The 25,238-nt window shown below is 41.2% G+C and overlaps 1 protein-coding gene across 1 annotated transcript in view; it reads left to right on the top strand.

Moving 5' to 3' along the window:
• Positions 1 to 25,238, top strand: part of triob (trio Rho guanine nucleotide exchange factor b) — a 105,945-nt gene that overhangs the window by 60,743 nt on the left and 19,964 nt on the right. The window contains exons 16-37 of the mRNA XM_023407475.2: positions 3,645 to 3,840; positions 4,099 to 4,265; positions 6,994 to 7,113; positions 8,268 to 8,366; positions 8,487 to 8,579; positions 9,222 to 9,371; positions 9,471 to 9,585; positions 9,768 to 9,883; positions 11,336 to 11,458; positions 11,812 to 12,006; positions 12,462 to 12,577; positions 13,244 to 13,310; positions 13,659 to 13,768; positions 13,881 to 13,950; positions 14,244 to 14,333; positions 14,572 to 14,664; positions 14,825 to 14,936; positions 15,243 to 15,433; positions 16,226 to 16,327; positions 17,481 to 17,620; positions 17,963 to 18,062; positions 21,281 to 21,533. Of these exons, the coding sequence (XP_023263243.1) occupies positions 3,645 to 3,840; positions 4,099 to 4,265; positions 6,994 to 7,113; positions 8,268 to 8,366; positions 8,487 to 8,579; positions 9,222 to 9,371; positions 9,471 to 9,585; positions 9,768 to 9,883; positions 11,336 to 11,458; positions 11,812 to 12,006; positions 12,462 to 12,577; positions 13,244 to 13,310; positions 13,659 to 13,768; positions 13,881 to 13,950; positions 14,244 to 14,333; positions 14,572 to 14,664; positions 14,825 to 14,936; positions 15,243 to 15,433; positions 16,226 to 16,327; positions 17,481 to 17,620; positions 17,963 to 18,062; positions 21,281 to 21,533 (2,818 nt within the window). The remainder of the gene's footprint in view (positions 1 to 3,644; positions 3,841 to 4,098; positions 4,266 to 6,993; positions 7,114 to 8,267; positions 8,367 to 8,486; positions 8,580 to 9,221; positions 9,372 to 9,470; positions 9,586 to 9,767; positions 9,884 to 11,335; positions 11,459 to 11,811; positions 12,007 to 12,461; positions 12,578 to 13,243; positions 13,311 to 13,658; positions 13,769 to 13,880; positions 13,951 to 14,243; positions 14,334 to 14,571; positions 14,665 to 14,824; positions 14,937 to 15,242; positions 15,434 to 16,225; positions 16,328 to 17,480; positions 17,621 to 17,962; positions 18,063 to 21,280; positions 21,534 to 25,238) is intronic.

The raw sequence follows: 25,238 nt of genomic DNA, 5'->3' as shown, positions 1-25,238 counted from the left end.
ATTTGATGTCAGAAAGTTACATCTTGTAACGTCTGCCAAACCTGATTTTTCAGATGCGCATCATTTTTAGGTTAAACGCCTTTTGCTTGCTGATAACGTAGCAGTTATTACGTTTCTATTATTACCCAGAACATTTGCTCTGCCTTTCCTGCTATCGTCAACTGGATTTGTTTACACCAGCAACCTTCACGATGCAAACTCTGCATGGGAGTAGATGACATGGAAAGACTTTTTATGATATCTGATAGATGTAAAATGTGAGATATAACCACTTCGCACACCACAGAATGAGAAAAACATCCTATTATATATGATGTTACATTACAAGTCTTCCCATGCGTGAACTCTCCTTCACTGTGTGCTAATAGAAGCTCTGTTGCTGCTGTACAGGTGGGCTGTGCCTGTGTTGTTAAGTCTGAAAGAACAGTTAAGTCTTACATTACATCACAGTTCTGTGTGTCATGTCGGGGAACAGTGGTGAATCTGCTAATCACTCATGTAGAACAGTGAAGTACAGCCACACACACACACACACACACAAATAAACACAAGATGAATATGACACATTGCTCCAGCATGAAGATGGGTGGAGGAGGTATTTAGTTCATGCACTATGACACACCCTCCTGGATGACTGGGGGTGTGTGTGTGTGTTTGAGGTGAGGGCAGGAGTTTAGGTGAGACATACACTCGCCTCACAGCGCTTTCTTCTCTGGCGATAAGCTCTGTATCACTGCACTCCACTGAGAGAGAGAGAAAAAAAAAAAACATAGTCAAAGAGGAGACTTATCTCCTCCATTAGTTAGTTTTCACCGTGTTGGTAGCTGAGGGAAATGGTCTTCTTGCACACAGAGGGCATTTTACTCAACTGCAAGAGGAGAGGAGAGCAGAGTGTAGATGAGTGCCTGGTAAGTTTCTACTTTGTTGCTAGATTTGAAAAAGTATCAAATTGGTTAGAGAGAGGTTATTATTTTATTTTGGTTTGATGAGATTACTGTGTGTGGGAGCCGAGGAAGCCACGACTCTATAAAGAGGAGAATTTATTGCCGGGGAATTTGTGTGAATCCAAATTCCTGGTGTACAATGTCATATGGCAAGCACGTTTTTCTATGTGGAGAGAGAATAAGCTCTTTTTTGTAGAAGAGGTTTATCTTACTTTTTTATAAACATATTCAATGGAGAGGTGTAGTGCTCTAAGAACCTTTCAGTTCTGAAATAGACTTTTATATCATTTTTTCTTAATTGTTTTGAATAATAGATACTACTGCTTTAATGGATTTATAATAAATGTTTCTTGACTTTAAAAAAGTTGCTTTACTATGGGTTTCATTGTTTAGTGGAGGATATCTCCTTGGTCTGAGGCTTGTATGGATCCAGGTTTGAGAAGCCACTCTGCCGCTTTCTGTTTGTTTCTGAGAAAACTCAGCAGGTCCTTCACTGCCTGTGACTTACCAGCTGTGCTAGCTGAATATGTGGGAAGAAGCTGTTTTTGAGCATAAGGTGTCAACGGCATGCTGAGTGAAGGAAGGTACAGCCTGAGCAGCAAAACACTCTATCACAGAGGAGTTTGAGGAATATACAGATGATCCTAAGTTATTGGAATTGCATCTTGTTGATGTTTAGAGCCGATATTAACATTCATAAGGTGACAGAGGAGAGAGAAAGCAAGAGGTTGTAAACTGACGTCTGCTTTACAGAAACATTTTGCAGCAAAATATGAGGACGTCCATGCAGGTGGTCTGTGTTGTCCACTAAACAATAACCAAATTTTGCCCCTCATATTGACAGAAGTTAGTGTTGGACTGATGACATTGGCTGGCGAAGGTGCCTTCACTTACCACTGCATAGTTAGCAGCTATGCTATCCATTTTTGGCAAATCACATTATTGCATGACTAAAAAGTATTAAGTTCTTAAAAGCCAAACAACGTCTCATTCCTTCTGGCTTTTGTGAGAAACTTGTGCTGAATGAATCTGAGCGGAAGGAAGAAATTATAAGAGACAAACAGCATAATCATATACTCAGCCTGCAGTAAATTGTCCCAGCTAAAATGCACAACGAGCCTTTGCCAAGTCTTATCACTCCGTACCGTTGCTGCGTTATGAATAAAACCTCTATCTCTAGCACTCTTGATTTACAACATACTTCGACGGGATCAGTTCTAGCCTGGGGAAGTACTTGAGCGATATAGGAAATTACAAATGGCATGGCCTGGGAGGATCGCATTTGCACACAGATATTCGGTTACACTTTAGGAGTCATCTTACTGAACCATAGCTTTCCCATCTTATGATTGCAGACATACAACCATGTGCACCCACATCATGTGAATTTTGGACAAACACAAGTGTCAAACCTTAGGAGAAACCTCAGACTTTCACCCACGAAGCTGAGAGCATGCATATTCATGGACCGTGTTACGGCTGCAGTGCTGAGAATGTCATTCTTGAAAGTGCTAATCCGACATGAACATTTAATTTTACAGTATACCAGGCCCCAAATAAAAGCCAGCGGTGCAGTTTGTTTATACAAATACAGTCCCAAATAAAGTCTTGAAAAAAGGGAAAATAATGACTTTTCTCACATTATAAGGTCTGGATCTCTCCTATATCATTATGTCATCAGTTTCATTTATTCCAAATGCAGTACAGTCATGCCATGCATTTTGCTGCTCTTGACAGTTTTACTTTTTCATAAGAAATGCTGTTCTCACTCACAAATGAACTTGGATCAAATCTACTTAATGAAACTTGATTCTTTCTCGATGATGCTTTTAATTAAACTGAACACATCCTGCAGATGTCACATAGTAAATGCCTTCCAGGAAAAGGAGTGCTCCACAGCAGTGACGGCAAGCTATTATCACAAACAGAGCAAATCAGGAAGCACATTATTAAATTGACTAGATGATAATAAGATACACTCACACAAAATGGGAATTATAATTAAAACTTGTTTATAGTATCAGACTTTCTCAAATTATAATAAAAACTCCACATGCCCCTGGGCAAGAAGTGGGTAAACTCTGACCTGCTGAGTGTGTTTAAAAAAAAACAACAGACAGACAGAGGTGGATGGTGCCAGGATCAAGGTGCCCATGGTATCATGATTCAGTGTGCGTGGGCAGTCAGAGACAAGCACTGACATCTCAGTACATCTGCTTCACCAGCCATGCATCACCAGTGTAATATGCTATCCTTTATTTTGGCAGTCAGTTCAGGGTGTTGGATTACAGCAATTAAACTGTCTGACTTCAAAACGTCTCTTAATCATACAACTGTAAGCATAATTAAATGGCTGGGTTATTTCTTTTTCTTTTTCTTTTTTTTTTTTGCTGTGCTGTTTATTCCTTTGAATGTTTGTGCTGGTGAGATTCATTTTGTAAGTCATCTTATTTGCCTCAGCAGTGTGAAAACCATGACGTTCTTGGTTGAAATTCAGTCAGGGAGCTTTGTCTCTCCTTCCATTTTTCCTTTTCACCATCAAATAAAAAAAAATGCAAACAAAATATTATATATAACTATACATTTTTTGTAATCCTTTTATGAACAAATAAAAAGGTAACCCTATTTTTGCCCATTTTATGTGTAAGTTAAGCCCTCTTTCTGTTCTCTTACTCTCTCTGGCCCTTCTCCACCTCTCAGATCATCTCGGACCTGGAGTCATGGAACGAGGAACTGTCTCAGCAGATGAGTGACTTTGACACAGAGGACCTGACGCTGGCCGAACAGAGGCTACAACATCATGCAGACAAGGCGCTCACAATGAACAACCTCACCTTTGACGTCATCCACCAGGGACAAGAGTTACTGCAGTATGTCACAGAGGTCCAGGCGTCCGGTGAGTGAGAGAGTAAATTACACTTCCTGAAGTATTTATTAGAGAACAGACTAAATGCAACACAAAAATACATACAGTACTCTCATCTAAGATGAATCTGTTGGGAATACACATTCATTTGAATTTGATTTGCAAATAGCAGAGGCACAAGTGCTAACTGGAGTAAGTAACTGAGGAGGGAGAACTTTGCAAAGACTGAGGGTAAAGCTAGCTAAATGACAGCCAAAGGTAACGTAATGAAATGTCTACCGTGTGCAGGTGTGGAGTTGTTATGCGACAGAGATGTGGACATGGCCACACGGGTCCAGGATCTGCTGGAGTTTCTCCACGAGAAGCAGCAGGAGTTGGACCTGGCAGCAGAGCAGCACAGGAGACACCTGGAGCAGTGTGTCCAATTAAGGCATCTACAGGCTGAAGTCAAACAGGTATGTACTTGAAGAAGAAAAAGGACAAAAGAGTGAAACAGGAAGAGAGCAGCAACAAAAAACAAAACAAGAAAAAAAAAAAAAACAAGCGGCAAAGGAGCAAGCCTTTTTACTTTGTTTTTTAACCAGGAAGCATTCTGGAGACTTTGAGCATATTTAAATGTTATAAGTTGTATATAGAGTTAAGATGTTGTGTTCACACAAACACACACACGCACACACACACACACACACACACACACACACACACAAACACACACATCTGTACTGCTTTTTTTCTTCCTAAGACAGAGGTCAAATTGAAATGTGGAAAGCCTCTGTGACAGCTTATTGCTACAGAATGTGTTGAAGTGCTACAGTACGTTCTGTCTGTACATGACCATGGGTAGATGACTCACCCTGTGTCAACAATCTCTCTCTCTCTCTCTCACTCACGGTATTTCATCTGTCCGCATCTGTCTCTGACTTTGGGGAATAGACGGAGCGGTACGGTTGGATGTTGAGCCAAGATTCAAACAGAGAGGGAGACAATTGGAAATTCAGCATTAAAGAAGACAAATGGACCAGAGAGAATCTGACTTGATAGGGGAAGAACAGAGACAGAATTTTTTAGCTTAATGCTGTGTCAGTGAAGAACATGTCAACTCGCGACTCCCTCCCAATATTCATTCAGCAGTTGAATACAATCACAGCAAAGAAAATTGCGTGGATTTTTTTTTTTTTGCGATGTGGCCGACTGATATTACAAAGCAAAACAAAAACAAACATGGAGCCAATTTCATAACAAGGCCTGTTATCATAGTGATGCAGCCGAATAACAACAGGCTTTATGCCTCAGCTTGTGCTAGAATTAATGAAAAATGGACAAAAGTGGTGGCAGACATGTAACTGAGACTAAAATAACCAAAATTACACCCAAAGTGTACTGCAGCAAAACATTTCAGAAGATATACTGGTATCACGTTGATTAAACAGATCTGACAGTGATGATAGTGTCATGCCAATATGATGCTATGGTGTTATTTTTACTCATCTGCCTACAGAGAGGCAGCACTATATATGCAGCTATGGCCTGTTACAGAAAGCTGTGCCTGTCTGTGCAGCTAATAGTGATTTGTAAATGAGAAATGTCTTAAGAGATGGCTTCTCTTTCTCAATCTAGTAAATATAGTTGAATGATCTGCAGCTCACTTTATAATCTACAGTATAGTTTTCTACAATGTGCCATCCATTCCTTCCTGGGGAAAGCTTTGCTATTACACCCCCTGCACTGAATCCTGGGAAAATAACTGCAACCCTTATTACACTAAAGTTGGACACAGCCATACTCTGGTAATTGTAGCCTGTATATTTCTGCTGCTGATTTATTTATACATATCCAAGCCTTTCAGTCTTGGGCAGAGATCACCACTTCACTACAGTTACTATTGTTAGTGTGTTTTCTCTTTTTTTTCTTTTTTTTTTGGCTTCAAATGTCCCAAACCCAGAGGTAGTTACATGTTAGGACTGTGCTCTGTATGTTATTAAGAAATGGCACAGTTTAAGAATAGGGATTAAGGATAGAGCAGGGGTCATAACAAAGATAAAAGCAATGTAAGGCCTGATGAAATATTAAAATATATTATATAAATCTAATGGGAGGCCATACCATACCAATGAATCATATATGTGCTCATTATTGCGGATATTGCTGCTGTTTGTTCAGCCATTAGAGTTGCATCATACAGCTCCTGTGATATTCAGCAGCCAACGCTCATACGAACTCTGCCTCAGGACACGGCAAATGCAACGGAAACATCAGCCCTGTTGAAGCTGCTGAAAAACAAGAGTCAGAGTTGCGTTGCATCATCACTTTTATAGCCAAGCTTCAGTTGCACTGCTGCCCGTCACCCACACAGCAGGTGTGCGTGCTGATTCAGAGAGAGAGAGAGGGTTGTCTTTGAGAGACTACCCTTTGGCTAGAACTAGGCCAAAAAAACAATGAGCAAATGGGATTTTGAGTTCATCTAGGAGCGTGTGCTTGAGAGGCATGGGGTGTGTTAGCTGAAGCGATTATGTGCAGAGGGGAGAGAAGATAAAGTGGGGAGGTAAGGAAATGCGTGCAAGGTGAGATTTTGAAGAGAGTCAAGGGATTGAAATGGGAACAGAGTGAGGAGGTGTAAAGGGTGAAGACGCAATGAAGAAAATATATGAGAAGAGACAGATGAAGGGCAAGAGCCGGGCCACATCGAGAGAGAATGTTTAAGAGCTGATGGAGGTAGAGACTGACTGACTGAGAGGAAGAAAGAAAATAGGATGCAAAATCACAGAGAGTGCTGGAGAGGAACAAATTGGGGGACGGCTTGCACCTTTTTTGCAAGTGACTGCTTTATTTTTATTTTTGAGTTTGATTTAATCAAGATTTTTTCATAGCCTAACTTAATGGACTGCACTTATATAGTGCTTTTGTAGTCTTATCTACCAGTCAAAGCACTTTACACACATTCATCCATTCACACACACATTCATATAACTCTTTTCAGTTCAGTATCTTGTCAAAGGACACTTAAACATGTGCACTGGAGGAGCCGGGTATTGAACCACTGACCATCTGACCTTCTGCAATTAAATTCCAGTCTGTTAAAAAAAAAAAAAAAAAAAAAAAAAAAAAGCAGGAGTAAAAAGAAAACTCTCTGTGTGCCTGTGTGTGGTCTGTGTGTGTGTGTGTGTGTGTGTGTGTGTGTTGTAGGTGCTGGGTTGGATCCGTAATGGAGAGTCCATGCTGAACGCTGGTCTGATCACAGCCAGTTCGTTACAAGAAGCTGAACAGCTACAGAAGGAACATGAACAATTCCAACATGCAATAGAGGTAAATGAAAAAAAGAAAATGTATACAAATATGCTGTTTATATACATGTACTTTGTAAGTGCTGCAGACATTAAAATATAGTTGTATTCAAGTCCAGAAGCAAATCCTGATCCCACTTTTTCCTCCTTCATTCTTGTCATCACATTTGTCTTGATTCATTTCCTCTTCAGCATCTGTACTGCTTCATATCCCTTCAGCCCTCAACCTTTAGCCTCTCTAAAACTGTACTCCCCCCTCACAAGTCACACATGAAATGGAATTTTGAATAACTAATATCTCTCCTTCTTCTCTCTCCTTACCTTTCTTCTTTATTTCCTTTCTCTCTTTACCACTGATTATGCAGGGTGCATTTCCTTTGAACTCTGTCAAGCCTGGCTCATTTTAATGCAGGCCTGTACCTGACCTACTTCTACAGGGCTCACATATACACAAAGATGCACACTCAGAGGAAAGCTGTGTTTATGATTATTGCTTATGTGAGATTTTTTTTTTTTTTTAAGTTATATTTTTGAGCATTTTTTCCATCATTTCGACAGTATAGTGGGAGATCGACATGAAATGCAGGGGTCAGACTCGAACCCATGGCCGCTACGGTTAGGACTAAGCCCACGTGAACTCTTGTTTCTATCGTGTCTTTTCTTCTACTGAAGTTAGGATGTTACCATCTACCCTCGGTCCATTTAGTCACTGTCCGATAGTGACTGTAGCCTCTGCCCTGAAGACGTAGCGCTGCTCAAAAGGCGTATTATAACCTCTTGTCTTGTAAACGCTGGCCGAAGCTCTTGGCAGGAAATACTTCATTCATCCTTTATTTCCTTCTGTTTTCCTTCCTGTCAATCCAGCAAGGAGCAAAAGCCTAATTCTCAGGCTAACTGCTCTAAAACAAAAATCACTTATCCTTTTTTCCATCCCCACCAAATCTCATTTCCTCTCCAGTGTGCTCACTCCAGGACAATCTTTATGACATGGCTCTAATCAGACACTATCTTTATTCATTTAACCTTTGCTCTGTTGCTCCCTAATCCTCCACCCTCTACTAAACTGCCCTGCAGGGGCAACCAGAAGCTGGGATCATATTTTCAAAGCAATCATTTTGATTCAGAGGTTCATATAACTCTTTGTTATTGTTTATCTCTACCTTAATGCCCATGTAGAAAACCCATCAGAGTGCACTGCAGGTACAGCAGAAGGCTGAGGCCTTACTCCAGGCCAACCACTACGATATGGATATGATCAGAGATTGTGCAGAAAAGGTAATGCTCATAGAAATTTACACATCACTAAAGGTCGACAAGAATATCTTATGTAGGCAGTACAGTAGCTGTTTTTAAGCTGTAAAGCTATTAATGACAAACTTTGTTTAACATTTGAAGGTGGCAGACCATTGGCAGCAGCTGATGCTGAAGATGGAGGACAGACTCAAGCTGGTTAATGCTTCTGTGGCCTTCTACAAGACCTCTGAACAGGTACTTTTGTGCGTGTGCGTGTGCGTGTGTGTGCGTGTGCGTGTGTGTGTGGGAGTGAGTGCCACCAACTGAAATATGTGTTAAAGGAGCTATACTGTATGTAAGTTTTACTATTGCTACATAGCTAACATTAGCATTAACTTCATTCATTTTCTACTCAATAGCTGTCTCCAGCGGTGAAAGCAACACCAATGTTAACTCTTGTCTCCATCGCGTCTATTTTTCTACTTAAGTTAGCACGCTGACCAGCTAGCCCCGGCCTGGCTCATAACTTGAGATAGCGACTCACTGTTGCCTCCATTCCGCCTGAAGACCTAGCACTGCTCAGAGGGCGTATTATAACATCTTGTATTATAAATACAACAATGACCGAAGCTTTCGTCAAGCGACAATCACCACCACCTTCTCCCAGCAAGAGACCACGTTCAATGACAGAAAATTTACAAATAGCCCCTTTAAAGTTTGGTAGATAATCTTGAACAGGAGTGAATTAATGCTACATTCCCCCTTGTGAACATAAGTGGACCTGGAACGCGGTCTCACAGCATGTTTAAAAAATGACTCTCAAGGATTTGCAGTTGCATGAAGGTTAGTGTTTCATCTCACTTCTCTTTTTTATGTACTGAATTATCAATGTCTCAGGTGTGCAGTGTGTTGGAAAGCCTGGAGCAGGAGTACAAGAGAGAAGAAGACTGGTGCGGTGGTGCTGATAAACTGGGCCCAAACAGTGAGTCAGACCATGTCACGCCCATGATCAGCAAACATCTGGAGCAGAAAGAGGCCTTCCTCAAGGTGAGCGAGATGATGGTTTAATTTACAATATTGCATCAGAAGTGTGATATTAACACTGACCCTGCAAATGACATCTGTTCTCCTTCTGCGCACTTACAGGCCTGTACATTGGCCAGGCGTAATGCTGATGTCTTCTTGAAGTACCTGCACAGAAACAGCGTCAACATGCCGGGCATGTTGTCACACGTCAAAGCTCCAGAGACTCAGGTTAAGAGTAAGTGGATGTTGTAATGATCACCATCATCATTTCTGCATCTCATGATGACAGATGTTGATTAGTTTATTTAACTTATTTAACACTAAGGTGTGTGTTCAGTATGTTCCTGTACAAATGCTGCCGTGCAGTGATAAACATCTTGAATACATTTATTTTGTGTGCTTGCGTTGTTTCATCAGATATCCTGAATGAGTTGCTGCAGAGAGAGAACAGAGTGCTTCACTTCTGGACCATGAGGAAGCGGAGGCTGGACCAGTGCCAGCAATATGTAGTGTTTGAACGCAGCGCCAAACAGGTGTGTGGTTATGTGTGTGTGGATCTGTATGTTTTTTGTTGTGCACTGGCAATAAGCACAATTCGGAGATACGGCTGTTCGGATCAGCATATTGTATCGTTTGATTCACTAGAGACTACAGAGTCAGTGGGAATAGATCTCTCCCTGTTAGATGAATGGATCCTGTTTGCACTGGAACTAAATCAGCAACTTGTCTCAGCATACAGCTGCAACTTCCATCTTTTTTTGTCTCTTTTTAAATATAAAACATGCAGTCTGTGTTTTCTTAGTAATGATACATTTCAAAAATACTGGAAGTGATGTAAGCTGGCAGCCATGTGCAACAATGACAGTCTTAAGGACAGCTATCATTATGTGGCACAGTAAACTTAAACACTACGTTTATTACAGAGCATCGTCAAAACATATGTCTCCAACCACTCATTTTCCCCTCAGGCAGTGCTGAACATTTCAACCTCTGGGATTTTGATTGTAAAGCTTTTCTGTGTTTTAGAAGAGCTAAAGATCTGAGCTACAGTGAGGATCGGTAAGGGTAAAAGGTCAAGTCACAAGAACACTCAATATTTTTCAATCAAACAAGTCTTAGATCAGCCATTGTTCAAAGACACGAAGACCTGTGGGATGGATGGAGTTAGCAAGGATCTCCTCACACTCCACAGACTCAGCTGACATCTGGAGTGTTTTTTTTTTTTTTTTTTTACATGACTTTGAAGCAAGTTAGAATCTGTGGTCTTAACTCTTAACTCTATCTTTGTGTGCCAGATCTAAGGCTGTTTAAATACAAGACACTTGGCTCCCTCTTGTGGTATTTGGATAGCACAGTGCAGGCAAACAGCAATGCGCTTAACCATTAACATCAGATGACATCATAGATATTTTTAGGACATGGCTATTTTAGGGCGATCCAGGTTTTATCCCCAGGGCCCAAATGTTTTCTGGTCTCACAGTTTGACTGGACCAGTTCTGCCACTGCAGGTCAGGGAGGTTTCACCTGCAGGCCCAGTTATAAAGTACAAAGACTTTCAAAAGAATAGAAACTAAGCATGACCTTTGGAAACTAGACATGTATAATGAAGGGAAACTTTTGAGAGGTGGAAACACACGTTATCTAGCATGTGTCACAAAGATCTAATTCTGTGTCACTGTTGTTTCTAAAAGTAAATGGATGTCAGCGGTCCTAGTCCTGAATTTCAATGAATATGTTTTGGGGACAATATAAAAGATTTCTTAGAGGTAAACTGTACAGTGGAAAATGTTATATCAAATGCAGATCAGTACAAATTTGACCAAATGTCCCACTGGATAGGCTTGGAGGATTTGGATGATATGTTTCTAGTGTACTAGCTTGTACCAGGTCATCAGATTTGGATAGTTAATAGAGACTGTGTCAAATTGTGTAACTAAAATCCCTGTAGTGTCAATGTTCTCACTTGTGATTGGTTGTTTCCTCAGGCCCTGGAGTGGATCCATGACACTGGGGAGTTTTACCTGTCCACACACACATCCACCGGCTCCAGCATTCACCACACACAGGAGCTGCTGAAAGAGCATGAAGACTTCCAGATCACAGCAAAGGTGTGTGTGTTATTTCATGTTTGTTTGTGGATCTGTGACGGTGGAAAAGTACACTGAGAGATGTGCGTATTTTCGTGCCTGTTGATCTGCTTGTTGTGTGTATGTTTGCACAGTCCTGCGCTCCGCTGTGAGGCCCATTCCCTAGGCAGTGTATTGTCCTGATTCCTCTTTGCTGTGTCACTGTTATTGTGTTAGAGAACAAGCTATTGTGTCCATCAAGCAACACCCTGATTCCTAACTCTCTCTCTCTCCCTCTCTCTCTCTCTTATCTACCTTTCCTCTGCCGCCGCTGCCTCTCTATGGCCATCTCTCTCCTCTCTCTATCCCCTCCCTAAATGTCTCTCTATTGACAGCAAACCAAAGAGAGGGTAAAGCTGTTGATCCAGCTGGCGGATGGGTTTTGTGACAAGGGCCACGCCCATGCCCTGGAGATAAAGAAATGGGTGTCCTCAGTGGACAAGCGGTACAGGGACTTCTCACTCCGCATGGACAAATACCGAACCTGCCTGGAAACGGCGCTTGGCATTTCTTCCGACTCAAACAAGGCTGTGAGTACTCAACCTCTGAAAAAAATCAAAGATGAATACAGAAGAATACCTAATGTGTAGGTATTAGAACCTTGGGTTGATGCTGTATAATGAAAGACTGAAAGACAGATACAGCCACGGATACCATATATGCCTGGCAGAGTTTAAAGTAATAAGGATTGAACCTTGGCCTCGAGCATTTCTGGTCTAGGATTTAAACAAAATCGTGTTTCATGTGATGAATTTCATTATATGAACTCCCCTGGGTTTTAATTTTATTGTAGTTTGAGCTTGCACCAGGTGGTCAGCTGTAGAGAGCTTCTATCTCTGCAGGTTCTTATTTAAACATCTCCCAACGGTTCATTTTAATGAACCGGTGCTCAGAGAAAGCAAATATATCAGACATTGGTGTGTCGACTACTGAACACCATGCCTGTTCTGCACCCCATAACAACCGTTGTCTCCTGTGTTTGCAGAGTAAAGACCTGCAATTGGACATAATCCCAGCCAGTGCTCCAGGGTCAGAGGTCAAGTTGAGGGATGCTGCCCATGAGCTCAATGAGGAAAAGAGGAAATCAGCGCGAAGGAAAGAGTAAGTGTAACACACATTTCGCTGGCATTCTATCTCCTGATGACCGCCTGATGTTCAGCATCACAGGTTTCCTACGCAGATCTGGAAAAATGCCTGCATGAATAATTCAGTCATTTCCAGCAACATATGAAAACACATTATTTTTCAGTCTGATTAACATTTCATAGCTTCAGCAGGGCTTCCACCTCAAATTGCGAGGGTAGTGATAACATGGCGTTGAATGTCAGTTTACCCAGCAAACATGAGCACATCGTAGTGAACACGGAAATCTTCTCACCCAATCGTCTGTGTGAACAAATGGAGAGGGGGTTTATGGTGCGTGTGAGAAGACGCAGAGCAGTAATGTGCCTTTATCACAGAATGTTTCAGTGTTCCTGATGCTGTATGGGATATCTGTGGTAATTAGTTTTAAATGGTTTATTATGAGAGAGATTCACAAAGGAGGGAGTTTCAATGCATCCACATACAGAAACTGTGCTTTGAAGTGTTTGCTGCAAAAGCTTAATAATCACATCATGTTGTATATGTATATAACTCTTACCAGTTATACATTGAATATAGAAACGGTAAAGCAGAGGGAAATGCTACCACAGTTTCTTTTTTATTCATATTTGATCAACTGCAGCACCTGACCATGTCTATCACTGTCTGCCCTCGTCTCTTCAGATTTATAATGGCCGAGCTGATTCAAACAGAGAAAGCTTACGTCAGAGACCTACGGGAATGTATGGATGTAAGTATTTTACCGACCACTCATAAGACACTCATTTGACTGATGCCACAAAGTGCACACAACTAGGCATCTCCTGACTTTGAGTGAATTGACTGTTTAGACAAATTTAACCATTTTCATTGCCCCTGCTGTGATTATTTAAAATGTTTAAATGTTTTTATCTCTGTCCTAAATGATCTGTTGAGATATTTAATGTGATGATTGGATGCTCTTAAAGCAGATGAGTTGGCACAGAGAGATTTCTAGGTATTTAATTAGTTACGCTGTGGTGTGTGTGTATGTGTGTATGTGTGTGTGTGTGTGTGTGTGTGTGTGTGTGTGTGTGTGTGTGTGTGTGTGTGTGCGCAGACGTACCTGTGGGAGATGACCAGCGGTGTGGAGGAGATTCCTCCTGGTATTGTCAACAAGGAACACATCATCTTTGGGAACATGCAGGATCTCTACGAGTTTCATCACAAGTCAGTAGAGGAGTTATCAAGCACTCAGGACGAGTCATCAGGACTAGTGACTGTGCAACGTTTGTTACTGCTTCTAATTGTTCCTTCTATAAATCCTTCTGTCTCTGTACAGTATCTTCCTGAAGGAGTTGGAGAAGTATGAGCAGCTTCCAGAGGATGTCGGCCATTGTTTTGTGACTTGGGTAAGAGTTCTAACTTTTATATACATGTATCAGCTCATATTTCTGTTCCTGAGCTGTGTTTGAGTTCCTGTACCTCAGCAACTACAAATTTCTGCCAACGCCGTTTTGATTTGTTCTGTTTTCATCATCATTTTTTTCTTGTGTGATTCAGTGTATATTAAGGTTAAATACCAAAACATATACAGTACAGTAGGCCAGAAGAATATCATACATTTTTTTCTTAGGAAATTGTTGAGAAACCAGGACTCTTGATGTCTTGTGAGTTCAGTACTGATGCTGTTTCTTCTGCTCAGGCTGATAAATTCCAGATGTATGTGAACTACTGTAAGAATAAGCCTGACTCCACTCAGCTCATCCTGGAGCACGCTGGACCCTACTTTGATGTAAGTAACTACCAGTACTGCTTGATGTGGGATTTTACTTTTGGACTGAGTGATGTCTCATATCATGTAATGTCTGCACCTGGTACATCTGTTTCTTTAGACTAAATACAACACCAGGGAATAGAGACAGATGTTCAATATTCTAACCTGGCTGTTGCTGTTTGTTTTTTTTTTCTGTGAGCTTTCATAGTATGCTTGTGATGCATGTGTAACATGCTTCTATCTTTTGGTTTTCCAGGAAATTCAGCAAAGGCATCGTCTTGCCAACTCCATTTCTTCTTACCTGATCAAACCAGTCCAGAGAATCACTAAGTACCAGCTTCTTCTCAAGGTATAGAATGCATTTACACACAGTCTATATGAAAGAAAGGAAATCTGGTTTAGTCATATTCCAGAAACACATACATTATTACTGTCACAAAGATGACATTTGTCCTGCACCTTTCGAGTGTATATATGTGTGTGTGTGTGTGTGTGTGCTTTTGTTGTAGGAATTGTTAACGTGCTGTGAGGAGGGGAAAGGAGAGATCAAGGATGGTCTTGAAGTGATGCTTAGTGTCCCCAAGAAAGCTAATGATGCCATGCATCTCTCTATGCTGGATGGTGGGTGTATATACACACAGACATACACATAGACATATACACACAACTTTGCTGTTCATGAAATCTAACTCTATGTTTGTTATGTTTTTTGATATACACTTGTACACCTGTTCACTGGGCGTGTTCTTCTCTGATGTTGCCATTGACTAAACTTTCACTTTCAGCACAAGTTACTCAGACAGACTGAGTCAGACATAACTTCACTCAGCTTCACTCCATTTGCCGCCCACAATCATGTCTGTACATCGAGTACGCACATACAAAGACCCCTGAATCTCTCTCCATCCTCTCACTTCACTTTTTCAGGTTTTGATGGGAACATTGACTCCCAGGGAGAGTTGATACTCCAGGAGTCCTTCCAGGTCTGGGATCCCAAGACTCTTATTCGTAAGGGTCGTGACCGACACCTCTTCCTCTTCGAAATGTCCCTCGTCTTCAGCAAAGAAGTCAAAGACTCCAACGGGCGCAGCAAATACCTCTACAAGAGCAAGCTGTTTGTAAGTAATGTGCTGTTTTATGTACTCAGACTCGGTTGTTTCTTTAATAGAGTGTAAGTAGTTTTTGTACTGGTTAAGACAGCTGAGAAGAAAATTAGATGGACAGTGAAAGTTACTGGGGCTGGCCAACTCCAGGATACAATGTTATGAGATTACAATCACAATCATAACATGATGACATTGGATTATAGCTGAACATTTCTGTATGCTGATGGCCTATAGTTGTAGCACATGTTTCACAATTTGTCTGACTATTTCTTGAGTCATCTCAGGTTTTTGGAGGAGTTGAGTACACTGCCTCTATGGCGCACATTATTTTTATTATGCCTCAACGCTGACAACAGCCGGGTCCGGCATTATGTTTTCGTGTTGTACCCCGGTCCCTCTGTCCACTTGGACTCAGAGATGAAATTATTTGATTTTGGTGGGCACAGGTCAAAGGTCAAGATCAACGTGACCTCACAAAACACTCACTATAACTCACATGCTAATTATGACACAATTTTATACAAATGTCTAAAAGGATATAAGTGATGACATTTTATATCCAAATGGTGAGAGCTGAATTTTACTGTCACATCATAACCTTTAGCAAAAACAATTCTGGCCACTATTCAATGCTGTGACTCAGGAAGGAGAGATTGTGACCATATTTCCTGCAAATGGGCGGATTGGTGGAGACATACAGCCGCGAGGCGTTAATTCTAGTTTGGATTACAAGCTGTCACTCATCATTTCATTTTTTTGTTTATGTATCATCTAAAATTACTGTCATGTTTTTCACCTCCTCAGACATCAGAGCTTGGAGTGACAGAACATGTGGAGGGAGATCCTTGTAAGTTTGCCCTGTGGGTGGGCAGGACCCCGACCTCAGACAACAAGATCGTCCTCAAGGTATCAAGATGCTCATTTTATTTCTGCAGATAAAGGGCTAACTTTTTGTCCCTGCGTTCATATTTTGAATTAAGAAATTTGAATATTTTATAACAGTATCTAATCTAATATAAATGATCAAGTAAGAATGAAGAACCAAAACATATTTGCTTCATCAGGAGCTTGAGTTCCACTTCTGGTACTGTACTAAATGTAAAAAAGAGCCCACATGATTCCTCTTCCGCAGGAGCGGTCAAGTTGTTCACACATAAAGAGGAAGAGTCACTCCGTGTCTGTAGTCCACCCACATTAAATCCTCCAGAGTTCCTTCTGTTCAGCCAAGAAAGTTCACTCCCTGTTGGGGGTGGAGTGTTACTTTCTGGTACTTATTCACTCATCATCACACGGACATATTAGCTTAGCAGTTGATGGGTCATAATCCAACCTCACAAGCAACTTGGTCGCTCTCTCGCAGTGAGCCAGAAGCAATGTTTTATTCAGGGTGTGTGTATGGATACAGCTTATATGTTTGATTTGAGAATGATAGAGAGAAGGACAGAAACATTTGTCTCCAGGTGTACGTGTTACGATGTGTGAATGTTTGCTGTGCAGCTGCCTGGCTTATTACATAACTGTTGATGACTGTCTTAATCTGTGCCTTATGTAACATGGTGCCACAGCAGCCTTGGTGCTGCTGGTTGCTAGGTGAAGAAGGAAGAGGGGACACAGACAAGGGTAGTCATATGCTAAATACAGTGTCTACAATGACTGAGTGACGTAAATAAACACAAGGCTGACACAAGGCTGTCTATAGTGTCTCTGTGACACTCTAAGTGGAGGCAGTGTCGTCATTTCACATTGTTTCTGCATATGGACATGTGACTCAAGTACAAGATTGCAGGGATCAAAGCACTTGTGTGGGATCTGACAGAACTATAATTGCCAAATGAGACTTGATACTGTGTTATTGGTCCACAATTCATTCATTCGAGCCAAGTGAACTGGTCAGCTGCCTTTTATTTTTCTTTGCTGTGCCTTGTTGGTGATTTAATGTTCTGTCTTGGTCTTTATATGAAAAAAGACCAGACTATGCTGCTGACTTAACAGCTGCACATGCTGCGGCAGAATTTTTAAATGTAACATTTATCTGACCAAGTCATGTGTTGTATCCAAGGCTTCAAGTATTGAGAACAAGCAGGACTGGATCAAACATATTCGGGAGGTCATCCAGGAGCGAACTGTGCACCTGCGTGGAGCTCTGAAGGAGCCCATCCACATCCCTAAAGCCACCACAGCTAAACATAAAGGCAGACGGTAAGTTAACAGTGTATTACTCTGAACTTTGTTAATGTTGCTAATGAGATTAAATGTTAGTTATTTTAGCTTGTATATGCAACAAATATTTGAAAATAAATTCGGTAATAAAATTAAAAACAGTTCCAATCAGTTTTCCAATAATGAATATTAAACACAGCAGCTTGAATGAGCTGGAATGCAAAAAAAAAAAAAGTGACACTACAGAGCAAAACATCTCCAGGCTGTTACAGTACATCAACTCAATAATCAGTATTTCCAGTAATATATGTAAAATATTTAAAACGTTATGATTACTAATAACGGTGATTAAATGACCGTAATGATATTGTTTGCCTGCAGGGACGGGGAGGAACTAGACAGCCAAGGAGACGCCAGCAGCCAACCGGACACCATCTCCATTGCCTCACGTACATCCCAGAACACACTGGACAGTGACAAGGTAGGATTGTGCACACAAACACACACACACATACACACAAAAAACAATCTCCAATCATAGTGATGTAAAAAGGGCAACTTTTGCAGTGTTGTTTCAGTTTTTCATGTGACACTGGTCAGTTCATTCAGTCAGTACATCCATATCACACCGTCACACAATGACATGACCGTCAGAAGCTGCAGTCTGGGTAGATGCGAGCAACTCTCTGTAAGTTGTTTCCTGTGAAATTGTTTATTGGTGTTAGGATGAAGACAGTCCATCTGACAGAGCTTTAAAGCTGCATGTGTGTGCGTGTGTGTGTGTGTATGTTTCTGTGCGAGTGCAACCGTGTGTGTGTTTGTTTATGTGCACGTGCGTGTGTGTGCGTGTGAGAGAAAGGCAACCTTATCTCACTGGGAACAGGGACAGTCGGCCATGGTTATATCTGGTAAATAGCACCACAGAAGGCCTGTCCTCCTACGCTCAGTATGAGCAACTGTAAAGCTAACGTGCACACACACACACACACACACCAGCACACACAGATATAAAAAAAAGAATTCTATACTTTTATGTCGTACTAATTATAAACAGCAGCATTGGATTTGTAAATGAGGTCAATTATTTTCACACACTACTGCTGTAATTAGGAAAATACGAAAATTAGCTTAGCGTATTTGCTGTTAGTGCAAAGCTCGGCTCAGTATCATAAAAACCTGTGTGTGCATGTGAATATGCACTTGTGTCAAAACGATCACATACACTCATTAATTACTAGTTGTTCCCTCCGTTTAGGACACACACACATGCATCAAACATCAAAACACACAGTAACACACACACGCATGCAAATACAAATTTTCTCTGGTCTCATCCTCACCTTCTGAATGCCTCTCTCTGTCTCTCTCTCTGTGAGGACTCTCTGTTAGACCTCTCATTCAAGAGGCAGTGACAGTGGTGTGTTTGTGTTGGTGTGTGTCTGTGTGTGTGTGTGTGCTTTAGTGACTGACTTGTGTGTCAGCAGCTTCAGCCTCCCACACTCTCTTCACAGAGGATGCTCGTCTGTATGCCAGACAGGAGAGCACAGTTTTAAGTCCTCGCAGTCATCGATCTCACACTTTGCTTCAAGCTGTTGAAGGAATCGGGCAAATCACAGTGGTTTTTTTTTTTCCTCTAATTTTCGGGTGTATTTTTTCTTGATAAATGGACAATAGTGAGCTAAATTGTGGAGACAGCTGTTTAAAGACAAGGATGGATTAACTGCACCGCTCCGGGGAAGAGACAGCCAATAGGGAATCATTTGAGCTTCAGTAGTCTGATTGTAAGCACCCACAGAAGAGTGCTGTTGACTGTTTCAGTGGATGTCAGCGATTTTTCTACGAGCCTTGGGTTATCCGAACGGATCAGAATTTTAATAACCTGGCACTGTTTTCCCAGTGGTGATACTCCATTGAAAAATACATAGATTTACAATTTTACTTATCTTTATCTAGAGAGCATCTTGTCATAGAGATTGAGAACAATCTTAGTGGATTGCTGTAGGAATCAGACTGCTCTGTAGAGTTTTCTAGCTCTCTGGGACTTCTCTCACAATGAGGGAGTGGAAAACAATGCACAGGCTGGAGAACAGGAGCTCACATCCCGTTTCTCAGCTCCTCAGCTCTCTGGCTTTACCACACTACCAAAGGGTATGTTGCAAATAATGTGCTTGGTGATATTTGAAAGCAAACAAAAAAAAAAAAAAAACATTGTGACATTTACACAGAGAACATCTTTGAAATTATTCATGCAATCTGTTTCAGTTATGAACATGTAACACCGTAGAAGTGTCAACACTATAAATAAAGAATACATTTGAAGCAGTAGTAAACCTTTGAAGGCATGAAATGTGTGAATGTGTTTGGGCTAATGGGTCAATGGATATTATTACCTGTATGTCTAATGGTATAACTTGTTTTGTTATGGATAAGACTTTGTTCATCTGCCGCTAAAATCATGTTCAACATAGATGCTCAAGAGATGATTGAAATCATCAAGGTTTCCTCGCACAAAATTCTTGTTAGTTTTTCTTTGCGAATTTACCTTGGTGTACCTGAACTGAAATGCTTTCTTATAGTAAAAATATAAGCTTACAAGTTGCAAACTTGCTGGTGATTATGGAAGAATTAGGGACTTGAAACACATGAAATTGAAAAAGGTTGTTGCTTACGTATGACAGATGTACAACAGAGAGAAGCTACACATTATCGGACGTTTATTGTTTACATTTGCAGTTTGCACAAACTATACATGCTTTTGTATTTGATGTCTGTACAGTAACAGAATGTATGCACCCTCTGGTGTTCTGGTACTCAGAGCGCACCACACTTCTCTAAGACACTGAGGCATTAATAGCAACAAGCAGCTGCGTTCTCAGTCACATGATGAATGGAAATGCCTTTGAGAGAAACCCGTGAGCAGAATGACTAATTCCACCTTGTTCCACCTCTATCTCATATTGCTTTTCTTTCCATAGACATTAATTAGAGTCAGAACGTCAGAGTGACGTTCTGTTCAGCTGTGCTCGAATGAGTCACCAGTCATCAGTGCCTGTACACTCTGACTTATCAGTACTGCTTGAGTGCCTGTGATGTTAGCAATAGAATGCTGTGTGGGAATATTTGCTTTGCCCATTAATTCAGTTTAATAATGTCAGAATTAATTTCACTGAATGACCATGTACTTATAGTGCTGTAACCTGTAGTATTTGTGTTAAGACTAAATGCAGGAGAAATAAGAGGAAATAGTGCAGGATACAACACTGACTTATCCTGTGAGCTGATGATCATTTACTGGCTGGATGAGATACATATGAGCAGTAGCTATTATAAGTCACTCTTTTATGTAGTGTTTCAGTCCTAATTATGACTGCACACTGGCTGCACATATTTCAATGGCTGGAGGCTATGTGCTTAGAAAATCAGTTTTCCAACAGGATTCTCATTCCTCCTCAGTCAGTTTAGCTCTTTATCAACAAATGAAATCACAGTTCATCACTACACACAAACTTACTTAGTTTCACATTGTTTATTTATGACCTGTTGATTATAATTTATCCTCACTGCGTGATGTGTCGAGACTGAATCCATGCTTTATGCAAACATGTGAACAGTACAAATAAAATGAAAAAACATCATTTATTTACTGATCAACATCAACATGCTTTTACACATTTCTGTTCTTCCCTCCTTCTGTTTCAGCTGTCCGGAGGCTGTGAGTTGACAGTGGTGATCCATGACTTTGTGGCCAGTAATGGCAGCAGCAGTGGGGAGCTGACAGTGCGCAGAGGCCAGACTGTGGAGGTTCTGGAGCGACTCCACGACAAGCCGGACTGGTGCTTGGTGCGGACAACAGACCGCTCCCCAGCCCAGGAGGGCATCGTACCCTGCTCCATGCTCTGTATTGCTCACTCCAGGTCCTCCATGGAGATGGAGGGGCTCTTCAACCACAAAGGTAGGAGTAGAATGTTTCCTCAGATTTTTATACCCAGATCGACAGGTGGATTGGGAGTTATTTTCCCATTCTGAGGCACATCTGGACATTTCAGAACATTAAGAAAAGCTAATTGGAATATCATGTTTGGAAACAGCAGAGGGGGCCTGCAGAATCATCTTATCTCACACAAACAGCTGCTTGCCACATCCATCCACATATAGACACTTAGTAGATAAGGTAAAGCTAATAGGATGTATTTCTTGTTTGCAAACATACCATTGGTGACCTGTAGAACCTTCTCTTCTCATTAGACGGCTGCTTGGGGATGCATGTACATGTATTTCTAGATGTTGCTATGCAACTGTGGAAAGCCCGCTTGAGGCACAGCTCTCTTTTAATTATCTTAAAATAATTTCAACCTTTGAATTCCCAGCACTGTTGACATCCACAGATCTCATTATTTTCAAAAACCCTTATTTTGTCTTAGACATGCAGCCACATGTCCCTGCATTGTTAAAAACATGAAAACCTGCTTTGTTAGGGTGCAACCCTGGAGGATATGATGTCACAACCTGCATCTGTTTCGTACCCAAAGGTCCTTATTTAGAGCAGTCAGTGACGTGGTTCCCAAGGTTTTTTCCACACAGTGTTTGTGAGTTAACATCACGCCAGCTCTGGTTACAGTAACAGAAATATTGCTGAATCATGTCCTGCCAGAAAATTGACTGCATCATAATTATAAACACAATACATTATTGTTAGAAATGTGGGAATTTTTCTACACACACACACGCACGCACGCACGCACGCACGCACGCACGCACGCACGCACGCACGCACATCGTACATTGTACATTCACTAGTCTGTACACACTCAGTTAACAGTTTATTAGGAACACCTAACTAGAACTAATGCAGTCCAGTGCTACAGTCCTGCAATAAATCCTACAATGTTTGTTTTTTGTTGAAACTGTGTTAAACAGGTGTTGATTGAACTGTGCAATAATTTTGGAGAATATAGTCTGTGGTGCTGCTGAACTGCCCTGCATTATGTTGATAGGCGTTCCTGTCATTTTGTCCACCCCATTCAAATCAATGAGGGTATTCTAAACAACAGACACGCCTCTTTATAATGCAATACAGTTCAGTAATTACAGTATTTGGATCAAATTCTCCTGACAAATGCCTGATAGGTGGCCACTAGGTCATCCAGTAGGTGTGTGGATCATGTCAGAACTTGGTGCTGTCCAGTTCCACTCTTGTGAGCTGTTATATATAATATAGCTGAAGAAGTGAGAGGAAACAGCTCTGTACACAGACCTGATCCTCACTGGTTGGAGTTATGAGCAACTGTCATCATGTCTTGACAGAAGTTTCTGTTTGTGCTTTCCCCTCTTTAATCTGAAAGAGTGGGTGAAAGCGCCTCGTTTCTATGGTAATATAGCATACAAATATTTTGCTGGCAGCGTCTTTGTAATTGGCATGAGAAAGGTCTGCATTTGTATTTAAAATTATAGGATGCTTGGACAGTACATGCAGGAACTCCCAGCTTCGGAATTAGCTGAATGATTTACTACAGTAGTAGAGGAAGAAGGCTAGAATCCACTTTTTTTTTTTCCCTTTACCTCCAGCGTCAGTGTTTCTCATCTCTGTTGCTTCACAGAGCCTCTTGTTTGTATCTGTCTTTCCTTGGTGTCTTGGTTTCGCATAACCAGCCCTCACTGTTTGTATGTGTGTGTTTGTGTGGACAGAGGGAGTGATGAAAAGGAGCTTCTCACAGCAGGGGTTGCTGTGGTCAAAAAAAAAAAAAGGCTGTTGCTGAGGAGGAGGAAGACAAGGATGACAAAAAAAGTCTCTGCTATTTCGTTAGCCTTTTGAGTTTACTGACCAACCATGTAGGCCACTTTGTCCAAAATTGTGAAGGGTGACGGTCTAGGGGATTAGAGTCTTGTCCAGGAAATCCCCCCTTCTCCTGCTGTGCCTCACAACCAGGAATAATTAACTGTTGGGGGCCGATGCCTGTGTCTGGATTAACAGAATTAAATAGAATTGAATGTGAATGGTTCACATGGAGTAAAATTAGCATGTGTGTGTAGCTGGATGTCTGCTCTGTTTATCTGATGTAGTAGTTAACATGTACAGTATATGCTCAGTGTGTGCGTTTTCTACATGTTAACTCAAATCATGTGTTTTTCAATTAGCTGCAGAAAGTTGTGCAAACCTACACACTCCTGTTAAATCAGGCTTAAGTCACTTTCATCTGCATGCTGTTCACATTTTCAGTTTGATTACTGGAATCCCCCCCTTTAGCAAATCAGTTAAAACTTGCAGGCTGCCTCTGAGAATGAAATAAATACAAAGGTGCCAACTTAATAACAGTATTGATAAAAGGAATCTGTAAAGAGCAGAGAGTAAGTACAGGCCAGTGTAAGTGCATGTGTGTGCGTGTTCTTACAGGAAAGAGTGTCTTTAGAGCCCAGGGAGACTCACACACACACACACACACACAAACACACACACAAAAAAACACACACTCACAGTTAAACAGGGAGATCATTGTGCATCGAACTGCTCTGGACTGCCTGATGTGCAGAGGGACATTGTAAGATGAAGTGTTTTGTATTACCTTACAAAACTCTTGCTCCTGAAAAAACTCCCATTGGAGATTCCAAATTCTGCAGAATATGACACAGATTTTTTTTTTTTTTTTTTCCACTGAGCATTTTGCTGTTCACTTTTTGTTGGATTTTATAACCAAGTCTATATTTGTTCTAAGCATACTGCCCAAGTTGTATGCATCCTAATGCCTGTTAAATATGCACCCGCCCACACAAACTGAGTGGGTGCCTCTACAAAGGGTAGTACGGTAGATGTGCTGCATGTTTCCAGACGTCCCTCTGGAACAGGAGAGGCACAGTGGAGGCTTGCCCAATATCCTCACGGCAGCCCACTCATGAGAGAGGGAGGGAGGGAGCTACAAAGAGAGGAGAGAGAGAAAAAAACATCCTACTCTCTAATGCTGCATTTGACTTTTTCATTTTCCTCACCCAGGACTTCGCACCTTCTCTCCGAGGAATTTCGGCAGCGTAGTTACAGCAGAATTTTTCCTGCTTTTAACTATAAGTCGTTTCAAAAAGTATTTGAGGTTTTGCATAGGAGATTGAAGTCAGCGTCTCCATACCTGTGGAGATGGTGTGAGGGGATATTTCAAGTCAGACTTCCAGAGGCATGATATTTTACTGACATGGCCCGTGGAATCGAGTCCTTAGTGTCTCTTAACCCGTTTTGCTCCATGGATTCAGCACAGGGAGGACACTCTGACAACTGCAAGTTCTGGCTGCTGGATCTGGGTAGGTGCTTCGATTATGAATCACACATGAGTAAGGACATAATGTGTAGGACAAAAGTCATTTTCTTGCTCCTCTGCTTATGGAAACAAACAATATTTCTACATTAGGGCAGGCTTGTTCTGTTTCTTTTATTCTTTGATATAGAGATTGTGACTGGTCTTTTTATACTTTTAATACTGTACAGCAGAGAAAGATCGGAAAGTCAGGAAAGAGAAATGACACAAGTGATGAGTTGCTCTAGTTTACCAGCATGGTGTTATTATTTGTTTCTCTTAACATGGCCAAGATGTAAAGAAACTATGGTGATAAGTTAGGTTATGCTTGTGATTGTATGACAATGCTGTCAAAACATGCAGAGTCAAAAAGTTGGATC

The sequence above is a fragment of the Seriola lalandi genome, unplaced genomic scaffold, assembly GCF_002814215.2.
Source record: "Seriola lalandi dorsalis isolate HSWRI2012SDOR001 ecotype SW California unplaced genomic scaffold, Sedor1 jcf7180002054336, whole genome shotgun sequence".
Taxonomy (NCBI): domain Eukaryota; kingdom Metazoa; phylum Chordata; class Actinopteri; order Carangiformes; family Carangidae; genus Seriola; species Seriola lalandi.
Note: the sequence above shows the minus strand (reverse complement) of the source record. Positions and strands in the feature narration are given on the sequence as shown.